Source organism: Anomaloglossus baeobatrachus, chromosome 2, assembly GCF_048569485.1.
Source record: "Anomaloglossus baeobatrachus isolate aAnoBae1 chromosome 2, aAnoBae1.hap1, whole genome shotgun sequence".
Taxonomy (NCBI): domain Eukaryota; kingdom Metazoa; phylum Chordata; class Amphibia; order Anura; family Aromobatidae; genus Anomaloglossus; species Anomaloglossus baeobatrachus.
Window position 1 is genome coordinate 669,173,251 of NC_134354.1, and position 24,098 is coordinate 669,197,348.

The window sequence follows — 24,098 nt, forward strand, 5'->3', positions numbered from 1 at the left end:
AAAAAAAATACCTTTTTATGAGCACACTGCAGATCTGTATTCACCACATAAAAGCAAAGACTCCTGAGGAATGGGCTAGAAGATCTCCATAGTTGACCCTTTATAACAGCATCATGATTTTATAGATATTAATTTTCGGCTACTAATTCTTTTCATTGGGAGTTTATGAGTAACAGAGTTTTAATTTTTATTTCATAAATCAATAGTACATATAAATGTAAGAAACTTTGCAATGTATCATATGAGAAAAAACGGCTTCTTTCTCCTCTTTGACTGATCTTTCCCTCTAAATTAATTGGTAAAGTCTTTATCCAGTGAAGACAGATTTTCACATTACTGGGATAAGAAATAGCAGTTGGTTCTTTTAAAATTCTAAGCTTTTTGTTGATGTACTGGTCCTGAGGAAGAGGTCTTTGACCTCGAAACGCGTAGACCGATGAAATAAAAAGAAAGTTATGCTTCATCAACTACTCTACAGTTTCTCTTTGGCTGATGCACGGCATTAACCCCTTCTATACATCAAAAATTCTATGGAGAGGAGAAGGGAGCTGAAGGCAGACACCGACATTCTGTTACAAGTTCTGCTGTAAAGACCGCATATGTTCACACGTCGCTTTTTTTCCCCACAGGCAAAGCCTGCTATCTGGCAGTAAAGTAGCGGTTTACAAAATGCAGGTTCCTGTGTTTTTAGTGCAGATTATGTGTCATTTGTCTACAGTACACATTTTAATAAAGTTAGTTTCATTCACCAAAAATGTATGGTTGCATTTTTGCACTCTCGTGAGAAACCATAGCAAAAATGCTGAAAGAATTGACATGCGACAAGGTTTTTTTTTTTTGTTTTTTTTTTTTTTTAAAGCAGCAGTTTTCCCATTCAGTTAGGAAAAAAAAGGTTTCTGAAATCTTATAGCTTTTGCTGGTACTGTAAAAGCAGCTTTTAATTTGCATTTAAGAACCCGCTGCAAACACGTTATGTGTGAACATAGCTTTACAGTTCTACATAGAACTTAATCAGCACCAACTGTTATTTCCTATCTCAGTAATGGAAAAGTCTATATTCACTGAAGACCGATTTTACCTGTGAATGCAGAATTTGGTGAATAACAGGTCAGTCCAGGAGGAAAAAAGAGGATTTATGTAATAATAAATATTACAAAGTTTATTATCACATGTACTATTCATTTATAGAAGATTTTTTTTTTCTTTTCTTTAAACAATGGTTAATCTTTAACTGAGATGTGAGAAAATCCCACTGCAGGTGAAAGGGGTTGTCCACTACCAGGCCAACCCCTTCTAATTCCACAGGTTTCCTCTGGGGAAAATAATAAAGCCTATATTCCCCTCCAGTGCCAGCGTGGTTCCAGTGGTGTCACGGCTCTGGAGCTCACGTGGAGTTGTGAAGTTACGTGAGCCCTGCGTCCATTCAGTGCCGGCTTTCTTCTCCCCGCCTTTGGACCAAACTAGTTAATCAAAAGGAAGTGAGCCCTGCGGCTGCACTCACTTCCTGTTGATCGTTCGTTTGGTCCGAAGGCGGGGAGAAGAAAGCTGACTCCGATTGGATGCAGGGTTCGCGTGACATCACAACCCCCACCCATGAGCCACGGACCGCTAGAACTGCACCGACACGGGAGGGGAATATAGTCTTTATTATTTTACCTGCAAGACACATGGAATCAGAAGGGGTTGTCCTACTAGAGGATTCAGTTTGCCTCCTAGTATTCTTTTTTGTGAATGTGTTATGGATGACTTATATAAGAATATAGTGATTATGATCAGTGTTATTAGCTGGTGGGGGGGTCATCACTGTACGATGCTAGTGGAGAAAATGGCAGGGTCATGTTTGAAGAAGGTATGTCTGTGAAGAATGGGTCATCCTTGGCTGTCTTCTTTAGAGATGGGAGTATAGGGAAAAAGAAAATAAAATAAAAAAATATAATATATATGTATATAGATAGAGATATATTATATAGATCTCTTTCTCTCTCTCGATAATATATCTATATACATATATATTATATTTTTTTATTTTATTTTTCCCTATACTCTTATCTCTAAAGAAGACAGCCAAGGATGACCCATTCTTCACAGACATACCTTCTTCAAACATGACCCTGCCATTAGCTATCTATCTATATATACTGTATATAGCACCTCCATATGCTTGATCAATGATTTCAATCTCCAGAAACAAAACAAGTTTTGCCACTCTTGGAAAAGACACACTTGACCGACGTCTTTTTGGTTCACATTTAGGCACACAATACAAGGTAGGGCATAAAAATAGATTTTATTACATGCTCTGTTAGAGGGATTACATATTTTAACATTTCACCCATTCAATCAGTCTTGTAGAACCTTAAATACAGCAATGTGCTGAAAAACCATCCAACAGCTGCTCGACCTAAAAAGAAGAAAACCTAATACTTATTGTAGACCCTCATTTCAAGAAGGTTGCATCCCAAAACGCACATCCTCACACCATAGAAAGAGACACACAGGAATGTCCGTTATTCTTTCCTTTGCTTTTTTTTTTTCTTTATTTAGATAAAAACACGGATGATGACCGATGCGACAGTGGTTCGGCCACGTTACATGATGTAAAATTTCGTAGGAGTGTTTCCCCTGAGGTCTACTTTGTAACAGTCTTACAGAATCTTGTAAATCACTCACTACCCGAGAGGCAGCATGAAACAAAAAAGGTCTGAAGATGATCGCTACATATCTCAAATTCAAAAAACGAGTGTTATAAAGAGTAAAAAATAGCTCTTTATCTATAGGCTTTTTAAAATATGCATGTTTAAAAGAGCCAAAAAAAGGCACTGCATGGTTTTCCATTCATTACTTATCCGGAAAAGTCCCTGCTCAGTGACCAAATACTGGCATAATGAGGCCATGGCCATCTTACAGCTGGGTAGTGCCAATGGAATTATATAAATAAGGACTCAAAAGTTTCTCATACCCTCGCTATAATAAGGCATTGCCTTTGTAGTGTATGGTCAGTAACAGGTTTCAGTTACCAAGCACCACTCTCCACGGGCTCGATAAATACAATTATCAAGCCGCTAATGGAGACCAAACAGTAAAGCTATTGAGACCAATGCCCTCCCCCACCCGCCATGGCAGCAGATGGACAAACATCTTTGATTCAAGTCAGTTATTAGAAAAAACTATTACATATAATCTCAGAGTGGCTAAAAAACATCAAGCAATAAAAAGTCCTTTGGCTTTGATATTTTTCGTTCCATCTAATAAATGGGGATGGGTTTGGGGGTAAAGCCGTGGATATGGTGTGATAAGTAGCCGAACATTTACCCTACTGCCTATCATCTGCACAGTGTTGCCTTAGCAATAACAATACCCTGTACATCACTGGCACTTCCATTAAGCAGGGGTATGCTGTCAGCACCTGGACAGTAAAGCTTCCATCTTGAACAAATACCGTATAGATCCGGTTCCGGAGAGAGGAGTTGGAATAATATTTTGTGATGGAATAACAATAAAAGCATGTTCCAAAAAAGAAAGATGTATTGGAAAGGGCACTATATGCCAATGACTGCCAACCGTTACCTAGGCAAGTGCATCCAGAGAATTATGCATATAAAAGACAATGGCATGTAGAGAATTAAGGAATCAGTGAAAAGACTTATGATATATCCCATTTAAGCAGCCCGATTCCTAAAAAGTACCTGTGTGTGCCCCTTCAGTTATCAGCACGTTGGCATTGCACCCTCTCCGCCCATAATGCAGCCTGACATAAGAATTGATATGAAAGCTAAACAGTAGTGGAGAACCGAAACCCATAGGTACACGGTACCATCATTAAAAAAAGGACAGCATCTTCTACTAGTGCACCAGAAGTAATGGCAATAGATCCCTGCGTTCACTGCCAACATGCCGCTCGGCATGCAAGCCATTAGGAGTGTAAGCCACAGCTAGTTTTGCTTGTTAAAAGGGCAATTGAATTTCCCCCGAAAATTCATATTTGACTCATGAATATCAGTTTTTGTTCCTCTTCCTCTGAGGCCAAAGGCACTGCGAGTGAGAAATTTGAAAAGACAAAAATAAAAGAATATTTAAGATATAAAAAGTCCCCTGAAAAAAATAAAGTCAAGACAAAAGAGTCTTAAGGTGCCCTCAGCTGTCCGAGACTTGCATAAATGTCCTCAGAGTAACTGAGCTCCTCAAAGATTGGGATGAGGCTTAAAAGTTCTGTGTCTCCCATGTCATCAAACCAGGACTGCACGGGTACCTGTAAAGAGAGGATTTGTAGTTACTATTCCATGAAGGCGGCACGAGTACATTAATAAAGTTGGGCACGTTTTATTAAAAAGGAAATTTTCAGTACAGAATGACAGGTCAAACCAAGTACACTTGCTCGGTGCACCCTTGGTGTGCCCGAGCACTTCAGTGCACCTTTCCATCTACTTGTTTTCCACCTATCTCAGCCCCCTCCTCCTTGATTGACAGCTCTGACTTTACAGGAAGCATGGAATCAAAGCAATATCCAAAAAATTGAAAACAAAAAGGTGGGAAGGTGCAATGAAATGCTCGGCCACACCAAGGGTGCACCAAGTGCCTGTGCTTGGTATGAACAGTATTTAGAGTTGAATGTCTCTTTTTAAGCTTGGAAAGAAAACAAAAACATGATTAATATTAATAATAATAATAATAATAATAATAATAATAATAATAATAATAATAATTTTCACGCCCTTTCAGATGGAAACACAAACTGCCAGCAATTCAATTACCCTTGCAGTTTCGGATATACTGTAAAAGGTCAAATTCTGTATCTGGATCAATCTCTTTGTATCAGGCTTCTCCCACAGAAATAAAAACACTAAATTGGCCTGCAGAACGTAGTGGTCAAGAATGGCTTCTCTATGTATCGGCTATTGCCTGTGCGTCTATTAGGAAGGAATATCTTGTTTTTGTGCCCCTCCAAATACCAATGTAGATTATCTACAGCCAGCAATAAACCCAGGGCCGTATTTGCCACTAGGCACCCGTGGTCCGGTGCCTAGGGCGGCACGTTGCGGGGGGGCGGCACTTTCTGGCAGCAAAAAAAAAAAAAAAAAAAAAATTTTATAATTTTTTTTTTTTTTTTTTTTTTTTTTTTACATCCCCGCCCCCCCGCCCCTCCCTCCGTTGCACTTCGCTGTGTTCTCGAGGGGGGGGGGGGTGAGAGGGAGGAAAGGCGCACCTCTGTCTCTTGATAGTGAGCTGATTAACCCCGGAAGTTCCAGCGCCTGCACTTCCGGGTCAGAGGCGCGCGGTGGCGCCAATCAGCTCACTGCCCAGCAGGGCTGTGGAGTCGGAGTCGAGTCGGTGGAGTCGGAGTCGGAGTCGGAGCTCATTTTGGTGGAGTCGGAGTCGGAGTCGGAGTCGGTATTAAAATGCACCGACTCCGACTCCTAAAATATATAATAAATTGGGGACAGGAGTGCAATGCAGAATGTGCTGAATATTTTACTAAATAACAAACATTTAGTATAATGCTTATATTTAAGTGAAAAAATTTATTGTAGTACAATGTGAACATCAGACATTTAATTGTTTTTATGATACAATAATCAAGATATTTGAGTATAGAACATTAAATATTTATTGGAATACAACTTTAGAACACAAAAAAACTAATAAATTGTAAATATGTAATATATATATATATATATATATACAGTGTATATACACACACACAAGATATATATGTAATCTACTGTATATTACATAGTGTATTACATATTTACAATTTATTACAGTTTTTTGTGTTCTAAAGTTGTATTCCAATAAATATATTTTATGTTCTATCCAAATATCTTGATTATTGTATCATAAAAATTATTAAATGTCTGATGTTCACATATTCATGTACTACAATAAATTTTTCACCTAACTATAAGCAATATATGTAGGAGTCGGAGCCGGGAGTCGGAGCCGGAGTCGGAGTCGGTGCAAGAGAATTTGAGGAGTCGGAGTCGGAGTCGAAGGTTTGGCTTACCGACTCCACAGCCCTGCTGCCCAGTGCCCGTGCTGCAGCGTCCAATGCTGCAGACGACACACGCCGCGGAGGAGGACGCGACTGGAGCCGGAGCCAGCCAGAAGAGGATAATCAGCAGAGCAGGGCAGCAGGCACCGGAGCAGGTATGCATAAGGCAGAGCCTAGAATGTATGGGCACCTTACAGGTTAGTTGATGATCGTTGCGATGCCTCTTTTTGGCTGGGAAAAGAGAGAGGCTGGGGGAGGCTGGGAAAGAGAGAGGCTGGGGGGAGGCTGGGAAAAGAGAGAGGCTGGGGGGGAGGCTGGGAAGAGAGAGAGGCTGAGGCTGGGGGGAGAGGAGAGGGGGAGGGCTGGGAGGAGAGAGAGGCTGAGGCTGGGGGGAGGCTGGGAGGAGAGAGAGGCTGAGGCTGGGGGGAGAGAGAGGCTGGGGGGAGAGAGAGGCTGGGGGGGGAGGCTGGGGGAGAGAGAGGCTGGGGGAGAGAGGCGCTGGGGGGAGAGAGAGGCTGGGGGGGAGGCTGGGGGGAGAGAGAGGCTGGGGGGGAGGCTGGGGGGTAAGAGAGGCTGGGGGGAGGCTGGGGGAGAGGCTGGGGGGAGAGAGAGGCTGGGGGGGGAGGCTGGGGGGTAGAGAGGCTGGGGGGGGGAGGCTGGGGGATAGAGGAGGCTGGGGGAGAGAGAGGCTGGGGGGGGGGAGGCTGGGGGGAGAGAGAGGCTGGGGGGAGAGAGAGGCTGGGGGGGAGGCTGGGGGGAGAGAGAGGCTGGGGGGGGAGGCTGGGGGGAGATGAGAGGCTGGGGGGAGAGAGAGGCTGGGGGGGGAGGCTGGGGGAGAGAGAGGCTGGGGGGGAGGCTGGGGGGAGAGAGAGGCTGGGGGGGAGGCTGGGGGGTAAGAGAGGCTGGGGGGGAGGCTGGGGGGAGAGAGAGGCTGGGGGGGAGGCTGGGGGAGAGAGAGGCTGGGGGGGAGGCTGGGGGGTAAGAGAGGCTGGGGGGGAGGCTGGGGGGAGAGAGAGGCTGAGGCTGGGGGGAGGCTGGGGGGAGAGAGAGGCTGGGGGGGGAGGCTGGGGGGAGAGAGAGGCTGGGGGGGAGGCTGGGGGGAGAGAGAGGCTGGGGGGGAGGCTGGGGGGAGAGAGAGGCTGGGGGGGAGGCTGGGGGAGAGAGAGGCTGGGGGGGAGGCTGGGGGGAGAGAGAGGCTGAGGGGGGAGGCTGGGGGGAGAGAGAGGCTGGGGGGAGGCTGGGGGAGAGAGAGGCTGGGGGGGAGGCTGGGGGGAGAGAGAGGCTGGGGGGGAGGCTGGGGGGTAAGAGAGGCTGGGGGGGAGGCTGGGGGGAGAGAGGCTGAGGCTGGGGGGGAGGCTGGGGGGAGAGAGAGGCTGGGGGGAGAGAGAGGCTGAGGCTGGGGGGAGAGAGAGGCTGGGGGGGAGAGAGAGGGCTGAGGCTGGGGGGAGAGAGAGGCTGGGGGGAGAGAGAGGCTGAGGCTGGGGGGAGAGAGAGGCTGAGGCTGGAGGGGAGGCTGGGGGGAGAGAGAGGCTGGGGGGGAGGCTGGGGGGAGAGAGAGGCTGGGGGGGAGGCTGGGAAGAGAGAGAGAGGCTGAGGCTGGGGGGAGAGAGAGGGGGAGGCTGGGGGGAGAGAGAGGCTGGGGGGGAGAGAGAGGCTGGGGGGGAGAGAGAGGCTGGGGGGGAGAGAGAGGCTGGGGGGGAGAGAGAGGCTGGGGGGAGAGAGAGGCTGGGGGGAGAGAGAGGCTGGGGGGAGAGAGAGGCTGGGGGGAGAGAGAGGCTGGGGGGAGGAGGCTGGGGGGAGAGAGAGGCTGGGGGGGAGGCTGGGGGGAGAGAGAGGCTGGGGGGGAGGCTGGAGGAGAGAGAGGCTGAGGCTGGGGGGGAGGCTGGGAGGAGAGAGAGGCTGAGGCGAGAGAGAGGCTGAGGCTGGGGGGGAGGCTGGGGGGAGAGAGAGGCTGAGGGGGAGGCTGGGGGGGAGGCTGGGGGGAGAGAAAAGCTGAGGCTGGGGGGGAGGCTGGGGGGAGAGAGAGGCTGAGGCTGGGGGGGAGGCTGGGGGGGAGGGCTGGGGGGAGAGAGAGGCTGAGGCTGGGGGGAGAGAGAGGCTGGGGGGAGAGAGAGGCTGGGGGGAGAGAGAGGCTGAGGCTGGGGGGGGGAGGCTGGGGGGAGAGAGAGGCTGAGGCTGGGGGGAGGCTGGGGGGAGAGAGAGGCTGAGGCTGGAGGGGAGGCTGGGGGGAGAGAGAGGCTGAGGCTGGAGGGGAGGCTGGGGGGAGAGAGAGGCTGAGGCTGGGAGGGAGGCTGGGGGGAGAGAGAGGCTGAGGCTGGGGGGGAGGCTGGGGGGAGAGAGAGGCTGAGGCTGGGGGGGAGGCTGGGGGGAGAGAGAGGCTGAGGCTGGGGGGGAGGCTGGGGGGAGAGAGAGGCTGAGGCTGGGGGGGGAGGCTGGGGGGAGAGAGAGGCTGAGGCTGGGGGGAGAGAGGCTGATGCTGGGGGAGGCTGGGGGGATAGAGGCTGATGCTGGGGGAGAGGCTGCTGCTGAAGGCGGGGGAGAGAGGCTGCTGCTGGGGAATGGGAGAGAGGGGCCAATGCTACAGACAGAGGACAAGGGTTGAGGGATAGTGCAATGACAAAATCGATGGGTGGAGTGTGGGGACTCAGAATAAGAGGGGAGCAGCATTGGGAGCTCATTATGGAGAAGGGGCAGCATGTGTGGGCTCAGTATGGAGTGGAGCAATGTAGGGGAGTCAATATCAAGAGTGGGGTAGTGTGTGTGTGGGGGGGGGGGTCTCAGCATAAGCGCTAGTGTGGTGGTCTTAGTATGATGAATGGGGCAGCATGGAGGTGTCATTATGGAAAAGAGTAAGGCAGCATTAGGAGCTCATGGAGAGGGGCAGCATGCATGGGACATTGTGAGGAGGGGGCAGCATGCATGGGACATTGTGAGGAGGGGGCAGCATGCATGGGACATTGTGAGGAGGGAGCAGCATGCATGGGACACTGTGAGGAGGGGGCAGCATGCATGGGACATTGTGAGGAGGGGGCAGCATGCATGGGACATTGTGAGGAGGGGGCAGCATGCATGGGACATTGTGAGGAGGGGGGCAGCATGCATGGGACCCTGTGAGGAGGGGGCAGCATGCATGGGACCCTGTGAGGAGGGGGCAGCATGCATGGGACCCTGTGAGGAGGGGGCAGCATGCATGGGACCCTGTGAGGAGGGGGCAGCATGCATGGGACCCTGTGAGGAGGGGGCAGCATGCATGGGACCCTGTGAGGAGGGGGCAGCATGCATGGGACCCTGTGAGGAGGGGGCAGCATGCATGGGACCCTGTGAGGAGGGGGCAGCATGCATGTGACACTGTGAGGAGGGGGCAGCATGCATGGGACACTGTGAGGAGGGGGCAGCATGCATGGGACACTGTGAGGAGGGGGCAGCATGCATGGGACATTGTGAGGAGGGGGCAGCATGCATGGGACATTGTGAGGAGGGGGCAGCATGCATGGGACCCTGTGAGGAGGGGGCAGCATGCATGGGACACTGTGAGGAGGGGGCAGCATGCATGGGACATTGTGAGGAGGGATCAGCATGCATGGGACATTGTGAGGAGGGGCAGCATGCATGGGACACTGTGAGGAGGGGCAGCATGCATGGGACACTGTGAGGAGGGGCAGCATGCATGGGACACTGTGAGGAGGGGCAGCATGCATGGGACATTGTGAGGAGGGGGCAGCATGCATGGGACACTGTGAGGAGGGGCAGCATGCATGGGACATTGTGAGGAGGGGGCAGCATGCATGGGACATTGTGAGGAGGGGGCAGCATGCATGGGACATTGTGTGGAGGGATCAGCATGCATGGGACATTGTGAGGAGGGGCAGCATGCATGGGACACTGTGAGGAGGGGGCAGCATGCATGGGACCCTGTGAGGAGGGGGCAGCATGCATGGGACACTGTGAGGAGGGGGCAGCATGCATGGGACACTGTGAGGAGGGGGCAGCATGCATGGGACATTGTGAGGAGGGGGCAGCATGCATGGGACATTGTGAGGAGGGGGCAGCATGCATGGGACCCTGTGAGGAGGGGGCAGCATGCATGGGACATTGTGAGGAGGGATCAGCATGCATGGGACATTGTGAGGAGGGATCAGCATGCATGGGACATTGTGAGGAGGGGCAGCATGCATGGGACACTGTGAGGAGGGGCAGCATGCATGGGACACTGTGAGGAGGGGCAGCATGCATGGGACATTGTGAGGAGGGGGCAGCATGCATGGGACACTGTGAGGAGGGGCAGCATGCATAGGACACTGTGAGGAGGGGCAGCATGCATGGGACACTGTGAGGAGGGGCAGCATGCATGGGACATTGTGAGGAGGGGGCAGCATGCATGGGACATTGTAAGGAGGGGGCAGCATGCATGGGACACTGTGAGGAGGGGCAGCATGCATGGGACATTGTGAGGAGGGGGCAGCATGCATGGGACATTGTGAGGAGGGGGCAGCATGCATGGGACATTGTGTGGAGGGATCAGCATGCATGGGACATTGTGAGGAGGGGCAGCATGCATGGGACACTGTGAGGAGGGGGCAGCATGTATGGGATATTGTGAGGAGGGGGCAGCATGTATGGGACATTGTGAGGAGGGGGCAGCATGCATGGGATATTGTGAGGAGGGATCAGCATGCATGGGATATTGTGAGGAGGGGGCAGCATGCATGGGACACTGTGAGGAGGGGCAGCATGCATGGGACACTGTGAGGAGGGGCAGCATGCATGGGACATTGTGAGGAGGGGGCAGCATGCATGGGACACTGTGAGGAGGGGCAGCATGCATAGGACACTGTGAGGAGGGGCAGCATGCATGGGACACTGTGAGGAGGGGGCAGCATGCATGGGACATTGTGAGGAGGGGGCAGCATGCATGGGACATTGTGAGGAGGGGGCAGCATGCATGGGACACTGTGAGGAGGGGGCAGCATGCATGGGATATTGTGAGGAGGGGGCAGCATGCATGGGACATTGTGAGGAGGGGGCAGCATGCATGGGATATTGTGAGGAGGGGGCAGCATGCATGGGATATTGTGAGGAGGGGGCAGCATGATGTGAAGACAGTACAGATCATATTTCATAATTGAGGAAGGTGTGGTGGGTATAATTTATAAGGGAGGGCAGTGTGGTGTTTATTAGGGGCAGTGTGACAGTCACAGTATATAAGTGGGGACGGTGTGGTGGGAATATTTTATACTCATGCTATGTTTTGATGTGCCTGTGGTGACCCCCATTGGGGGGGGGGGGGGGTTAGTGCCCTTCATTTCTCATTGATACTTTTTAAAGTGTTTTACAGAGTAGATCTGCCTTAAACAGATGTCGAGTGCGAAAACTCAGTTTTACGTTGTCACTAAGGGGCGCGACCACTTAAAGTGCCTAGGGCAGCACGAAGGCAAAATACAGCCCTGAATAAACCTAACTATAATCCACACAGTACACAAAACAAAAGAATACAGCAGCACTCTATGCGCCAAGATGTATGCAGACATTGAATGTTTGAAATTTAGACTAGAATATATTAATATAGACTATACTTATAAAAAAAAAGCTGCTGGGCTGACATGAATTGGCCAATTTTTGCACTAAATACCTTCATTTTTAAAAAATATAACCTATGTAGCAATGAAAATTTTAAACATACAATGTTTGCATACATCTTAGCGCTTACAAATAGCTGCTGTATTCTTTTGTTTGTATATTATGCAGTCACAGCAGCTTGCACCTGTTCACACTTGCTTTATTCTGTTCGGAGGTGTTGATCAATTTTAGCCTATATTCCACAGTGTCAGAGATGACGCTGCAATGTATAAGGAAACTGGACTATTAGAAAAAGGAACAGAAAAAGCCAAAAGTTACACTGTAAAATTTAAAGAATCGCTCCCATTAATATTTTTCTTCATTAAATTTGAGTACCGTATATAGCATGTAGTGAGTGTATGGATATACACATTACTGCTGCTCTCTCAAGGATCCAGAGCCGCTCTGCTCCGCTAATTAAGTGGAGCAAAATTTATGGATGCAAAATTCCTTGCAATAGGAAAAAAAAAAAAAAAAAAGAAGTAGTATTTATAGGTTGTGTATACAATTAGATAGATTAAGAAACGTAAGGGAGAAGATTAAAAAAAAAGAATTAAAAATATACATAAAACCTGTGGGGAGAATTGTCATTTTCAAGCAAACATGTAATGTAGTAGGATTCATGCTGGAAGAAGACATTTTTATCACTGTTCTCAAAAGGCAGCTTCAGACATCTGCCATTGTTACTGGTTCCCTAGCAACCTTGTCCATATTACCTCGCAATCCAATCTGTCAGCAATATTATGGTGTGCAATTATTAAAGAGGGAGCTTGGAAAATAATATTTTTTGTATATATTTTACAACATATCTGCCGGCCTTCTATGGGGTCCAAGAGTAACATCTCATTCACACATATATTATGGCAAACATTAAGAGACCACTTCCAAATTGTCAGTTTTTCTGATTTTTCTCTTTATAGGTATATTTTTGAGAAAAATTTAAATTGTTCTTTTATTCTATAAACTACAAACGAATTTCCAAGCAATACATTTTGTATTTATTTTCTGAAAATGAGAAATGTTCAAAATAACAAAACAATGCATTGCTTTTAGACCTCAAATAATGCAAAGAAAAACAAGTTCATAATCATTTAAAAACAACAATACTAATAATGTTTTACCTCAGGAAGAGTTCAGAAATCAATAGTTTGTGGAATAACCATGATTTTTTAATCACAACTTTCATGCATCTTGGCATGCTTTCCACCAGTCTTTCACACTGCTTTTGGGTGACCTTATGCCACTCCTGGTGCAAAAATGTAAGCAGGTCTTTGCAAAGATTAACCTGCCCAATTCCAGCCTTGCTGAAGCATCCCCAGATCATCACCGATCCTCCACCAAATTGCACAGTGGGTGTAAGACACTGTGGCTTGTACGCCTCTCCAGGTCTCCATCTAACCATTAGACGACCAGGTGTTGGGCAAAGCTGAAAATTAGGTAAAGAAAATTCAACAAACATCTTTGCGAAGGACGTATGAATCAAGCCGCATACAGGGTTTTCCTGGAAAAACAGTTTCTTCCTTCTGCTCAGGCAATGTTCCTCAAGGACAATGCGCCATGCCACACAGCTAGGTCAATCAATGTTTGGATGACTGACCACCACATCAAAACCCTGTCATGGCCAGCCCAATCTCCAGACCTGAACCCCATTGAAAACCTCTAGAATGTAATCAAAAGGAAGATGGATAGTCACAAGCCATCAAACAAAGAACTGCTTAAATTTTTGCACCAGGAGTGGCATAAGGTCACCCAAAAGCAGTGTGAAAGACTGGTGGAAAGCATGAATCATGGTTATACTACAAAATATTAATTTCTGAACTCTTCCCAAGTTAAAACATTATTAGTATTGTTGTTTCTAAATGATTATGAACTTGTTTTCTTTGCATTATTTGAGGTCTGAAAGCAATGCATTTTTTTGTTATTTTGACCATTTCTCATTTTCAGAAAATAAATACAATTTTTTTTGCTTGTCAATTCGGAGTCAGTAGTTTATAGAATAAAAGAACAATTTACAGTTTACTCAAAAATATACCTATAAAAGAGAAAAATCAGAAAAAAACTGAAAATTTTGCAGTGGTCTCTTAATTTTTGCCAGAGCTGTGTGTGTGTGTGTATATATTATATTATATATATAATATATTATTTATTTATACATATCTGCTAGCCTCCTATAGAATTCCAGAGTAGCGCCTCTTCCAATAACACAATCCCATCGGCATTATGACTTACAGCATTTTCTGGATGGAAGATGTAAGATGCAGGAGAGTTGTCTAAAATGATGGTCTTCTTCAGGTCTCTCCCCAGACGGCTCAAGTCTTTGACGTAGCAGCCCTGGTGGAATACACAAGCTTCCCTGAAAAGACGGGATCGGAAGACTCCCTCCTTATCCAGAAGATCAGTCACTGGATCAGCATACTGGGAATAAAGGATAAATGATGATAAACGACCCCGTGAGTCACTACAAAAATGCACAAATGATTAACCCGAAGAGGACCAGCTCACTTTTGGGATTTTTAAGTCCTCGTATCCACTTGCATTTTACATGGACGAGTGTAATTGGATAAAACATCAGATTGCACTCGCACCAATGTAAAACTATAGGGCAGTGTCCATCTGCTATTTTTTTTCTCATGCCTCTGAGAGGAGATTTCATTTTTAATTATAAATACATGTGTAGTCAGTCCAAAAGACTGGCACATGATTTATTTATTAACGGTGATCGTGGTAGATCTGTACTCACAGGCTGCCACCGGAGGTCAAGTGACGTGATCACGTGGAACCAATGGTTGTCATGGTAGCACAGGGTCATGTGATGACTCCTGTAGCTCACATGACATGACTCAGGTCCTGTTACAAGAGATGATCATTTCTCCCGGTCTGAGCGATGCTGCTCTGATCGGGAGAAATGAATGAGCGATCAGACAGCTGATCCTTACAGTCCCCTAGGGGACCTAGTAAAATAAAAAAAAAAGAAGTTTAAACAAAAAAAAAAAGTTCAAATCACCTCACTTTCGCCCCATTGAAAATTAAAAGGGATAAAAAAAATAAATACACACACAATTGGTATCGCCAGGTTCAGAAATGCCCGATCAAAATATAAAATCAATTAATCTGATTGGTAAACGGCGCAATGGGAATCAAAATTCCAAATGCCAAAATGACGTCTTTTGGTCGCCGCAAATTTTGCGCAAACTGCAATAACTGGTGATCAAAACGTAGCATCGGAGCAAAAATGGTACCGAAAAAAAAAAAAATGTCAGCCCGAGGTGCAAAAAATAAGCAGTCAATGAGCCATAGATTCTGAAAAATGAGAACGAAACGGGTCGCGGAAAACGGCGCAAAACACACGCCACTTTTTTTGGACAAACGTCTGATTTTTTTTAACCCCTTAGATAAAAGTAAACCTATACAATGTTTGGTGTCTTCGAACTCGCACCGTCCTGAGGCATCAAACCCACTCATCAGTTTTACCATATAGTGAACACAGTGAATAAAATCTCAAAAACAATAGTGCAAATGGACTTTTTTTTTTTTTTTTGCACTTTTTCCGCATTTGGAATTTGTTTGCCATTTTCCAGTACACTACATGGTAAAATTCATGGTTTCATTTAAAAGTAGAGCCCTCACATGACCATATTGACTGAAAAATAAAATTACGGCTCTCGGAAGAAGGAAGGCAAAACAAAAATAAAAATATGAAAAGCGCAAAATCGGCCGGTCGTGAAAGGGTTAACTATTTTTATTCTAACAAAATATCTAAATGAATAACCTAACTATTTCTATCACAGACATTAAAAAAAAAAAAAAAAGACAGATCATTGCTGGACTAATTACTTTCTTCTGTTCAGTTAATTTTACTCTATTGCACCCTGTTGTCAGCCACTTCCAGCTGGAGAGGATAACAGCAGAGTTCCTAAATTAGACGACTGTAAAAAGTGCCTTTCCACGGTGACTCTTAATATCTCCACTAACAATTAGATTTTACAATATTCAGCACCCCTACAGAATATTAGAAGTTCAGCCTATAATAAAGCACTGCAATAAACAGTCATTTAAAGGGGTTGTTCAGCTCCAAGAAAACTGTCATAGGTGTGTAAGAAGTGACAAAATGAGGCATAGTAACCTGCTGTATTCCCCGTGAATCTAGAGCACCGCAATAGTGCTATGCACCAGTAATGGAAGAGATGACTCCCATTCTTCAATCGCCTGATCAATTAAGCGGGCTTTACACGCAACGACATCGTTAACGAGATGTCGTTGGGGGTCACAGAATCCGTGACGCACATCTGGCCTCGTTAACGACGACGTTGCGTGTGAAACGCACTTTAACGATCAAAATTACTCACCTAATCGTTGATACGTTGTTCTAATCCAGATTATTGTTGCTGTTGCAGGACACAGGTTGTTCGTCGTTCCTGCAGCAGCACACATCGCTATGTGTGGCACCGCAGGAGTGAGGAACATCACCGTACCTGCGGCCGCCCGCAATGAGGAAGGAAGGAGGTGGGCGGGATGTTCGGCCGACTCAACTCCGCCCCTCTGCTTCTATTGGGCGGCCGCTTAGTGACACCACTGTGACGCCGAACAAACCGCCCCCTTAGAAAGGAGGCGGTTCGCCCGCTACAGCGACGTTGCTAGGCAGGTAAGTATGTATGATGGGACCTAGCGATGTTGTGCGTCACAGGCAGCGATTTGCCCGTGATGCACAACCGACGGGGGTGGGTGCTTTCACCAGCGTCATCGTTAGCGATGTCGCTGTGTGTAAAGCCTGCTTTAGACTTGAGATTGTCTGCAGCGGTCAGATCATCGTGGCATGTACCTCTGATGAGACACTGGAAGGCTATACTCCCACATCGGTGTGTGATACCATCTGATAGAAGCAGACAGATTTGTTCTCAGGTATCATTCTAGTTGCTTCTTTCTTTTTTACCCATTGATTTAGGAGTGCAGACAATAGACCGTATAACTCAGACGACGATCACATCGCAATGCTCAGACTGGCCGGCGGCTCTCCTGACCGAAGAGTGAAAGAATGTATTTCTATGCAGCTGTCATACTCATGTAAGGAGAGCCACCAGCCGCTCCGAGCATTGAGATGTGATCCTTGTCAGAGTCATATGACCATCTGACTGTGCTCCAACAACTCATCAGTTAAAAATGGATGAAATCTGAAGTATACAAAACCAAGATCACCACACTTGTGTTTACATCCCGGGCGCACGACTGCTTGAGCTGGCAGAGAATAAATATATCCCCAAGAGACGAGAGCCGGCACGCCGTTCTGCTTCGCTGAAAAACGTTATTGACTCTTTGATTAAGGAAGTGTATTCTGAAACGCGTCAAATGATTGGATGACTATGATGTCAATTTTGCAGAAGGATTTCCAATAAAGTTTTTCAACCAGGGAGAACAAAGTGCCGACTTTCTTCTGTTCTAAAGTATACAGTTTGTCTTACTAATTTCATCCGAGTCTCACTGATCTCCAAGATGTTAATGGGAGAGTGATCTGCAAAACAGATGAGATTAGGAATGCTTTAAAGCAGCACGCCAGCGGGTTATTTTTTATATTGCACAGATGAAATTGGGCTTTAAATCTAGGGCATTGGGGTGGCACGGTGGCTCAGTGGTTATCACTGTAGTCTTGTAGCGCTGAGGTGCTGGGTTCAAATCTCACCAAGGACAACATGTGCAAGGAGTTTGCAAGTTTTCCCCGTGTTTGTGTGGGTTTCCTCCGGTTTCCTCCTACACTTCAAAGAGATACAGATATGGAATATAGACTGTGAGCCCCAATGGGGACAGTGTTGTCAATGTATGTAAAGCGCTATGGAATCAACAGAACTATATAAGTGAATAAATATTATATATTATTATTAAATCTAAGTCCCCTGCTCCTCTCACATACTCCCCTTCTGGAGGCTCACCTTCTATTTCCTCTGCTCTGGTCACTCTCAACGATTTGTCACCTACAGCGCACGCCACTGTTTCATGGAGCATGCTGAAAGTCACAAATCAATGCATCTCCATGAGAGCCTCGTTCTGACTCTCAGATTTGCACTAGAAGCTTGTGATGTAACTCAGAAGTTATGGTCACAAGATGGCACCGCGGGACCAGAGCAGCGTCAGTAAAAGGCTGTATAGGTGGGTGAGTATAAGACCAGGGGCAAGGTGCTTACATTTAAAGCATTACTCCAAGGCTGAAAACAAGAAAACACTGGACAGGTGCTTTAACCCCTTAAGGACGAAGCCAGATTTGTACTTAATGCCCAGGCCATTTTGACCAGTGTCACTTTATAAGGTTATAACTCTGGAACGCTTCAATGGATCCCAGTGATTCTGAGATTGTTTTTTCGTGACATATTGGGCTTCATGTTAGAGGTAAATTTAGGATGATTTTTTTTATTTTATTTGTGAAAAAATCTGAAATTTGACAAAAAAATTAAAAATTTTGCAAGTTTCAAACTTTTAATTTTTATGCCCATAAACCGGAGAGTTATGTCACACAAAATAGTTAATAAATAACATTTCCCACTTGTCTACTTTAGATCAGCGCAATTTTTGAAACAAAATTTTTTGGGGTTAGGAAGGTAGAAGGGTTCAAAGTTCATCAGCAATTTCCCATTTTTTCAACAAAATTTACAAAACCATTTTTTTAGGGACCACATCCCATTTGATGTGACTTTGAGAGGCCTGGGTGACAGAAAATACCCAAAAGTGACACCATTCTAAAACCTGCACCCCTCAAGGTACTCAAAACCACATTCAAGAAGTTTATTAACCCTTCAGGTGCTTCACAGGAACTAAAGTAATATGGAATGAAAAAAAATAAAAATTAAACATTTTACCTAAAAATGTTACTTTAGCAGTAATTTTCTTACTTTTTCAAGAGGTAACACCAAAAATTGGACCTCACACTTTGTTACTCACTTTCTTATGAGCGCGCCGATACCCCACATGTGGTCAGAAACCTTTGTTTGGGTAAATGGGAGGGCTTGGAATGAAAGGAGCAATATTTGAATTTTGGAAAGCAAAGTTGGCTGAAACAGATTGCGGGCACCATGTTGCTTTTACAGATCCCCTAAGGTACCTAAACAGCAGGAACCCCCCTCAAGTGACCCCATTTTGGAAACTAGACCCCTTAAGGCTTCTATCGAGGGGTATACTGAGCATTTTGGACCCACAGGTACTTCACAGATTTTGATAACGTTACTTTGTCATATTGAAAATTGTAATTTTTTTCTCAAAAATGTTGCTTTAGCATCAATTCTCTCACTTTTTCAAGAGGTAATTCCAAAAATGTGACCCAAATGTTTGTTACCCACTTTTTTATGAGCGCGGTGATACCTCACATGTGGTCTGAAACCTTTGTTTGGACAAATGGGAGGGCTTGGAACGAAAGGAGCAATATTTGAATTTTGGAAAGGAAATTTGGCTGAAAAAGATTGCGGGCAGCATGTTGCATTTGGAGGACCCCTAAGGTACGTAAACAGCAAAAAACCACCACAAGTGACCCCATATTGGAAACTAGGCCCCTCAAGGAATTTATCTAGATGTTTGGTGAGTACCCTGAACCCCCAGGTGCTTCACAGAAGTTTATAACGTTGAGCCATGAAAATAAAAAAATAAAATTTTACCACAAAATTGTTACTTCAACCAGGTAGCTTTTTTTTTCACAAGGGTAACAGGAAAAAAATCACCATGAAATGTATTCTGCAATTTCTCCTGAGTTTGGTGATATCTTATATGTGGTGGAAATCAACTGTTTGGGCACACGGCAGGTCTTGGAAGGGAAGGAGTGCAATTTGACTGAACATTTGGCTGGAATAATTAGTGGACGCTATGTCGCATTTGGAAAGCCCCTAAAGTGCCTAAACAGTGAAGGCCCCCCACAAGTGACCCCATTCTGGAATCAAGAAACCTCAAGGCTTTTATCTAGGTGTATATTGAGCATTTTGAATCCACGAATACTTCACAGAATTTGATAAGCTTAGGTTGCCATATTGAAAATTTTCATTTTTTTCACAAAAATGTTTCTTTAGCATCACATTTCTCACTTTTTCAAGAGGCAACAACAAAACGTGGACCCCACAGGTTGTTATCCAATTTCTTGTGAGCGCAGGGATACCCCATATGTGGCCAAAAACCTCTTGGATATATGGGAGGGCTTGGAATGGAAGGAGCACCATTTGAATTTTGGAAAAGTTGAAATAAATTGCACGCACCATGTCACATTAGCAGGGCCTCTTGGGTACCTATACATTAGAAACCCCCCACAAGTGACTCCATTTTGGAAACTGGACCCCTCAAGGATTTTATTCAGAAGTATAGTAAGCATTTTGAATCCACAGGTACTTCACAAAAATGTTGCTGTAGCAACAAATTTCTCTCTTTTAGGCTATGTGGCCATGATCCAGCGACACGGCGTCCAGTACACAGTGTCAGCCTTCCTGCAGAGATGTGAGTGTTGTCCACGGGAGAACGCAGCTGCCCATGCCCACGATTTGGGTTCAGGCTGCTGTGGAGCGCTATGCTACCTGCAGAGCACACTCATCTCCGCAGCATAAATTGACATGCTGAGGCTCGGGAAGCTGCGCCACAGGTCGGTTTATGCTGCGGAGAAAAGAAGCACAGTGGGCACGGGATTTCTAAAAATCCTTCAACTGTGCTTCTACTGCACAACGCAGCGTTATGGACGCAGGGAAAACACTCTGCGTCCAAAACGCTGCAAACCCTGATTGTGGGCACATAGCCTAAAATGCTACAATGGATGAATGGATAGATGTCAAACATATATAACGTCCCACCCCCCTGCATATTCTAAGCTGGCGCCCTTTAGTGTCTTTCATGTGGCACTAAAGGGTGCCTAGCCTTGTATTTAGCCCAAAAAGAAAAAAAAAAATAATTAAAATTTTTAAATAATTTATATTTAAATAATTAAAATAAATGACGTGGGGTCCCCCCTATTTTTGATAGCCAGCTAGGGTAAAGCAGACAGCTGTAGCCTGCAAATCACAGCTGACAGCTTCACCTTGGCTGGTGATCAATTTGGAGGGCTCCCCTTTTTTTTTTTTTTTAATTATTTATAAATAAATAATTAAAAAAAAACAAAACAAACGTGGGGTTCCCCTAAATTAGATCACCAGCCAAGGTGAAGCTGACAGCTGGGGTCTGGTATTCTCAGGATGGGAAGAGCCATGGTTATTGGACTCTTCCCAGCCTAAAAATAGCAGGCCGCAGCCGCCCTAGAAGTGGCGCATCCATTAGATGCGCCAATTCTGGCGCTTCGCCCCAGCTCATCCCGCGCCCTGGTGTGTTGGCAAACGGGGTAATAAATGGGGTTGATACCAGGTGTGTAATTTCACCTGGCATCAAGCCCAGCAATTAGTTATGTCACGGCGTCTATCAGATACCAGACATAACTAATTGACAGTAATAAAAAAAAAAATTGACAACAAAAAAAAAAAATTTGAAAAAACACTCCCCAAAACATTCCCTGATTGACCAATTTATTGAAAAGAAAAGAAAAAAAAAATCCGCTGTAATCCATTTGGACGTCCCACGTCGACTCTGGACCTTCTAGAATATGGGGGACACGTTCAGGGAACGTATCCCCCATTTTCTAGGTGTGAGGACCCTCCATTTGAGGAGAGTGGGTGCAATGAATCTGCACCCACCCTCCCTGGGTCACAGCTGCAGTGTGCCGAGCAGCCAGCAGCAGCAGCAGCAGCCAGTGTCCTGAACACAGGAAGCTGACAGCTGCTCGGCACATGTGACCGCACTCACCGGCGTCTGCTGTGAAGGAGGAGGGGGCCGCGGGGGATCAGCGCTCCGACAGGTATGTAGGACACCGGGGAACACCGGGGGGGATAGGGGGGGGACCCGGCAGGGCCTGGGGAGCAGGTTTCTGTCGCATGTGTTATGGCACATGCGACAGAAACCATAGGAAAGGGGGAAATGCGGCCGGCGCGCTGCTGTGCTCGCCGGTGCGCGCGGCCATCTTGGATTTTCGGGAGGGGGTTGGGGGTCGGGGGGGCACTTTGGGGATACCGAGGGGATCGGAGGGAACCGGGAAAAAGATTTATCTCCCATCTGGCATGTTTGATCATGCCAGATGGGAGATAAATCATTTTTTACCGGCGCGGTCATTTACTGTAACCTGATCATCGGTATACGGGGTATACCGGTCATCAGGTGAGCGGGGACCGGAAAAACCGTCCAGAATCATGATCTCCAGGGTCTCAGCTACCCCCGGCAGCTGAGACCCCGGAAATTTTCTGACTCTGGGGGGCGCTAGACCCTTTTTTCCGACCGCCGTTAAAAAGCGTCAGAAAGGAAGAAGTACCCTAATTTGTCGCCGTTAAAAGGCGTATCGGCGGTCATTAAGGGGTTAATTCTCATGGACCAGAGAATCAAATCTGTTTTGTTTTTTTTTAAATTGATGTGTGTATGGAAGAAGTAAACTTAGTCAGGGTGCGGTCCGAGGGAAAAACAAAACACAGCACAAGGTCGTGTCAAACGGATGAGAGAATGTAGCCTTAGGCCGGTTTGATACGTGCATAGTATTTGCGGGCCATATGTAGACTAATGCACAGAAAGGCCACGTGCCTCTCAACTCGATCTTACAGCCTTATAGACCTACATGAGACGGCTTTGCAGATTTTAATGGACCATGAAATACTGTATGTGTGAACCTGGCCTTATAAAAAAAAAAAAATCGCCTTATAATTCCTGTGCGGACAATTGGATAGGCTTGCACCGGATATAAAGGGAGGGGGAGTGAAGCTGGCAAGTAGGCCTCACTTTGTTTTCGTACACATCCATGACACCCAAGAAGTTTTTCTTGCGGCCAGACAACGACAACCCCTCTAAATGCATTTTACAGACTGTATTAATTGATCATATAGAAGAATGAAGAGTTTGAGAACTGCAATTTCAAGCCACAATTTCTCTCTCGCATAATGGTGTCTAGATAAGTTGTTCGGCTAAAATTAAAATCGGTGGAAGGCCTAAAACCTCAATAGGTCTAGGGTCACTATGGACCATGGCACCGATTACAGTGATGAGTTCAGCCATACTCTGCTCTTCAAAAATGAACGCTGCGGGTGATTGGCTATAATTTGGTATTCTTACACTACTACTACTTTCTTCACATAAAGAGGATTACGACACCATAATGTCTTCAGGCTGAAGTCTTGTGTATTGCCGAAGTTACAGCTGTTTTATAAAGTTGTTTTTTTCTTCTTCAGTGGGATTCTGTACAATTGACAGAAAACCATTGTGGCATGCTTCATGGCATGCTGTTCACAAAGCGCATCAGTCTATCTATCTGACATAGATGCTGGTGGTCTTTGTATTAATGTAGAAGCTTCTCATTACCTTGGCAAGACTAGCAGTAAAGAGTACACATTCATACAGCTCTCCCATCCTTTCCAGAAACTCATCCACATAAGGCCTCTTTAGAACGTACACCTAAAGGAAAAGAAATGGACGTGAAAGTGAGGACTCCATTAGATTATATTGGTGGGGGAAAAAAAAACACAAACAAAACTGGTTGCATGAATTACATTTTTTTTTACAGTTATATTGCTCTAATATATATGGGCCACATGCATTTCTGGATGTAACACTGTACGCTATATATATATATATATATATATATATATATATATATATATATATATATATCTATATCTATCTATCTATCTATCTATATATATATATATATATATATATATATATATATATATATATATATATATAATTTATACACCCACACTGTATGTGTATGTATGTGAGATAGAGATTATCAAAAAGAAAAAAGTATGGTACTGTCTACCTCCAACAATTCTTATGTTGAATGTATGGTGCCAACAATGCCTCTGACCTCCCCAAAAAAGTAAAAAAGAGAATACACACAGTATAAGTAGCCCCATTTTTAGAGATGGCGTGCACCCGAGTCCAAACGGAAAAACTTCAAGTGTAGTTATAATATAAAAATAATTTTCCAGAAATTAAAATTAATTTTCAGACACACAACCCCTTCTTCAACTGTAGCATTACCCTCAGTCTTAGGCGGGATATCAGCTGCTTCCTGAAACAAGTAATCAAGAGTAGGCCGCGCTGTGAGGAAACAGCCTATCCTGGATTACTTGAACCGGGCTGCAGCCATAACAATCTGAGGACGTCACTTGCTCTTCTGAAATTTGATGAAAACAAAATGCTTTCTTTTTAGAAAAAAGCAAAAAAAAAAAATAAATAAAAAAAAAAAATAAAAATTTGCCTTCTCACCTGATGAGTGGTCCCCTCAATCTCCACGGGAACAATAAAATCTGCATTGCTAATTGGCTAAAAAAAAAATTAATAAAATTAATTTAAAATAAAGAATCCCATTCTCTCCATTCACATCCTAACATGCGGAGTTCAGAGTTGCTGCAGCAATATCGGTCCCATTGTAATGATCCAGAGCCTACTGCTCTGTTGTGTGCTTTCCTGTGTG

The 24,098-nt window shown here is 45.6% G+C and overlaps 1 protein-coding gene across 1 annotated transcript in view; it reads right to left on the reverse strand.

The window, feature by feature from the left end:
• Positions 1 to 2,501: 2,501 nt before the first annotated feature.
• CTDSP2 (CTD small phosphatase 2) overlaps positions 2,502 to 24,098 on the reverse strand; it is a 70,097-nt gene continuing 48,500 nt past the window's right edge. The window contains exons 5-8 of the mRNA XM_075337114.1: positions 23,891 to 23,947; positions 22,979 to 23,071; positions 13,835 to 14,020; positions 2,502 to 4,249 (exon numbers count right to left, since the gene is read on the reverse strand). Of these exons, the coding sequence (XP_075193229.1) occupies positions 4,124 to 4,249; positions 13,835 to 14,020; positions 22,979 to 23,071; positions 23,891 to 23,947 (462 nt within the window). The 3' untranslated portion in view covers positions 2,502 to 4,123. The remainder of the gene's footprint in view (positions 4,250 to 13,834; positions 14,021 to 22,978; positions 23,072 to 23,890; positions 23,948 to 24,098) is intronic.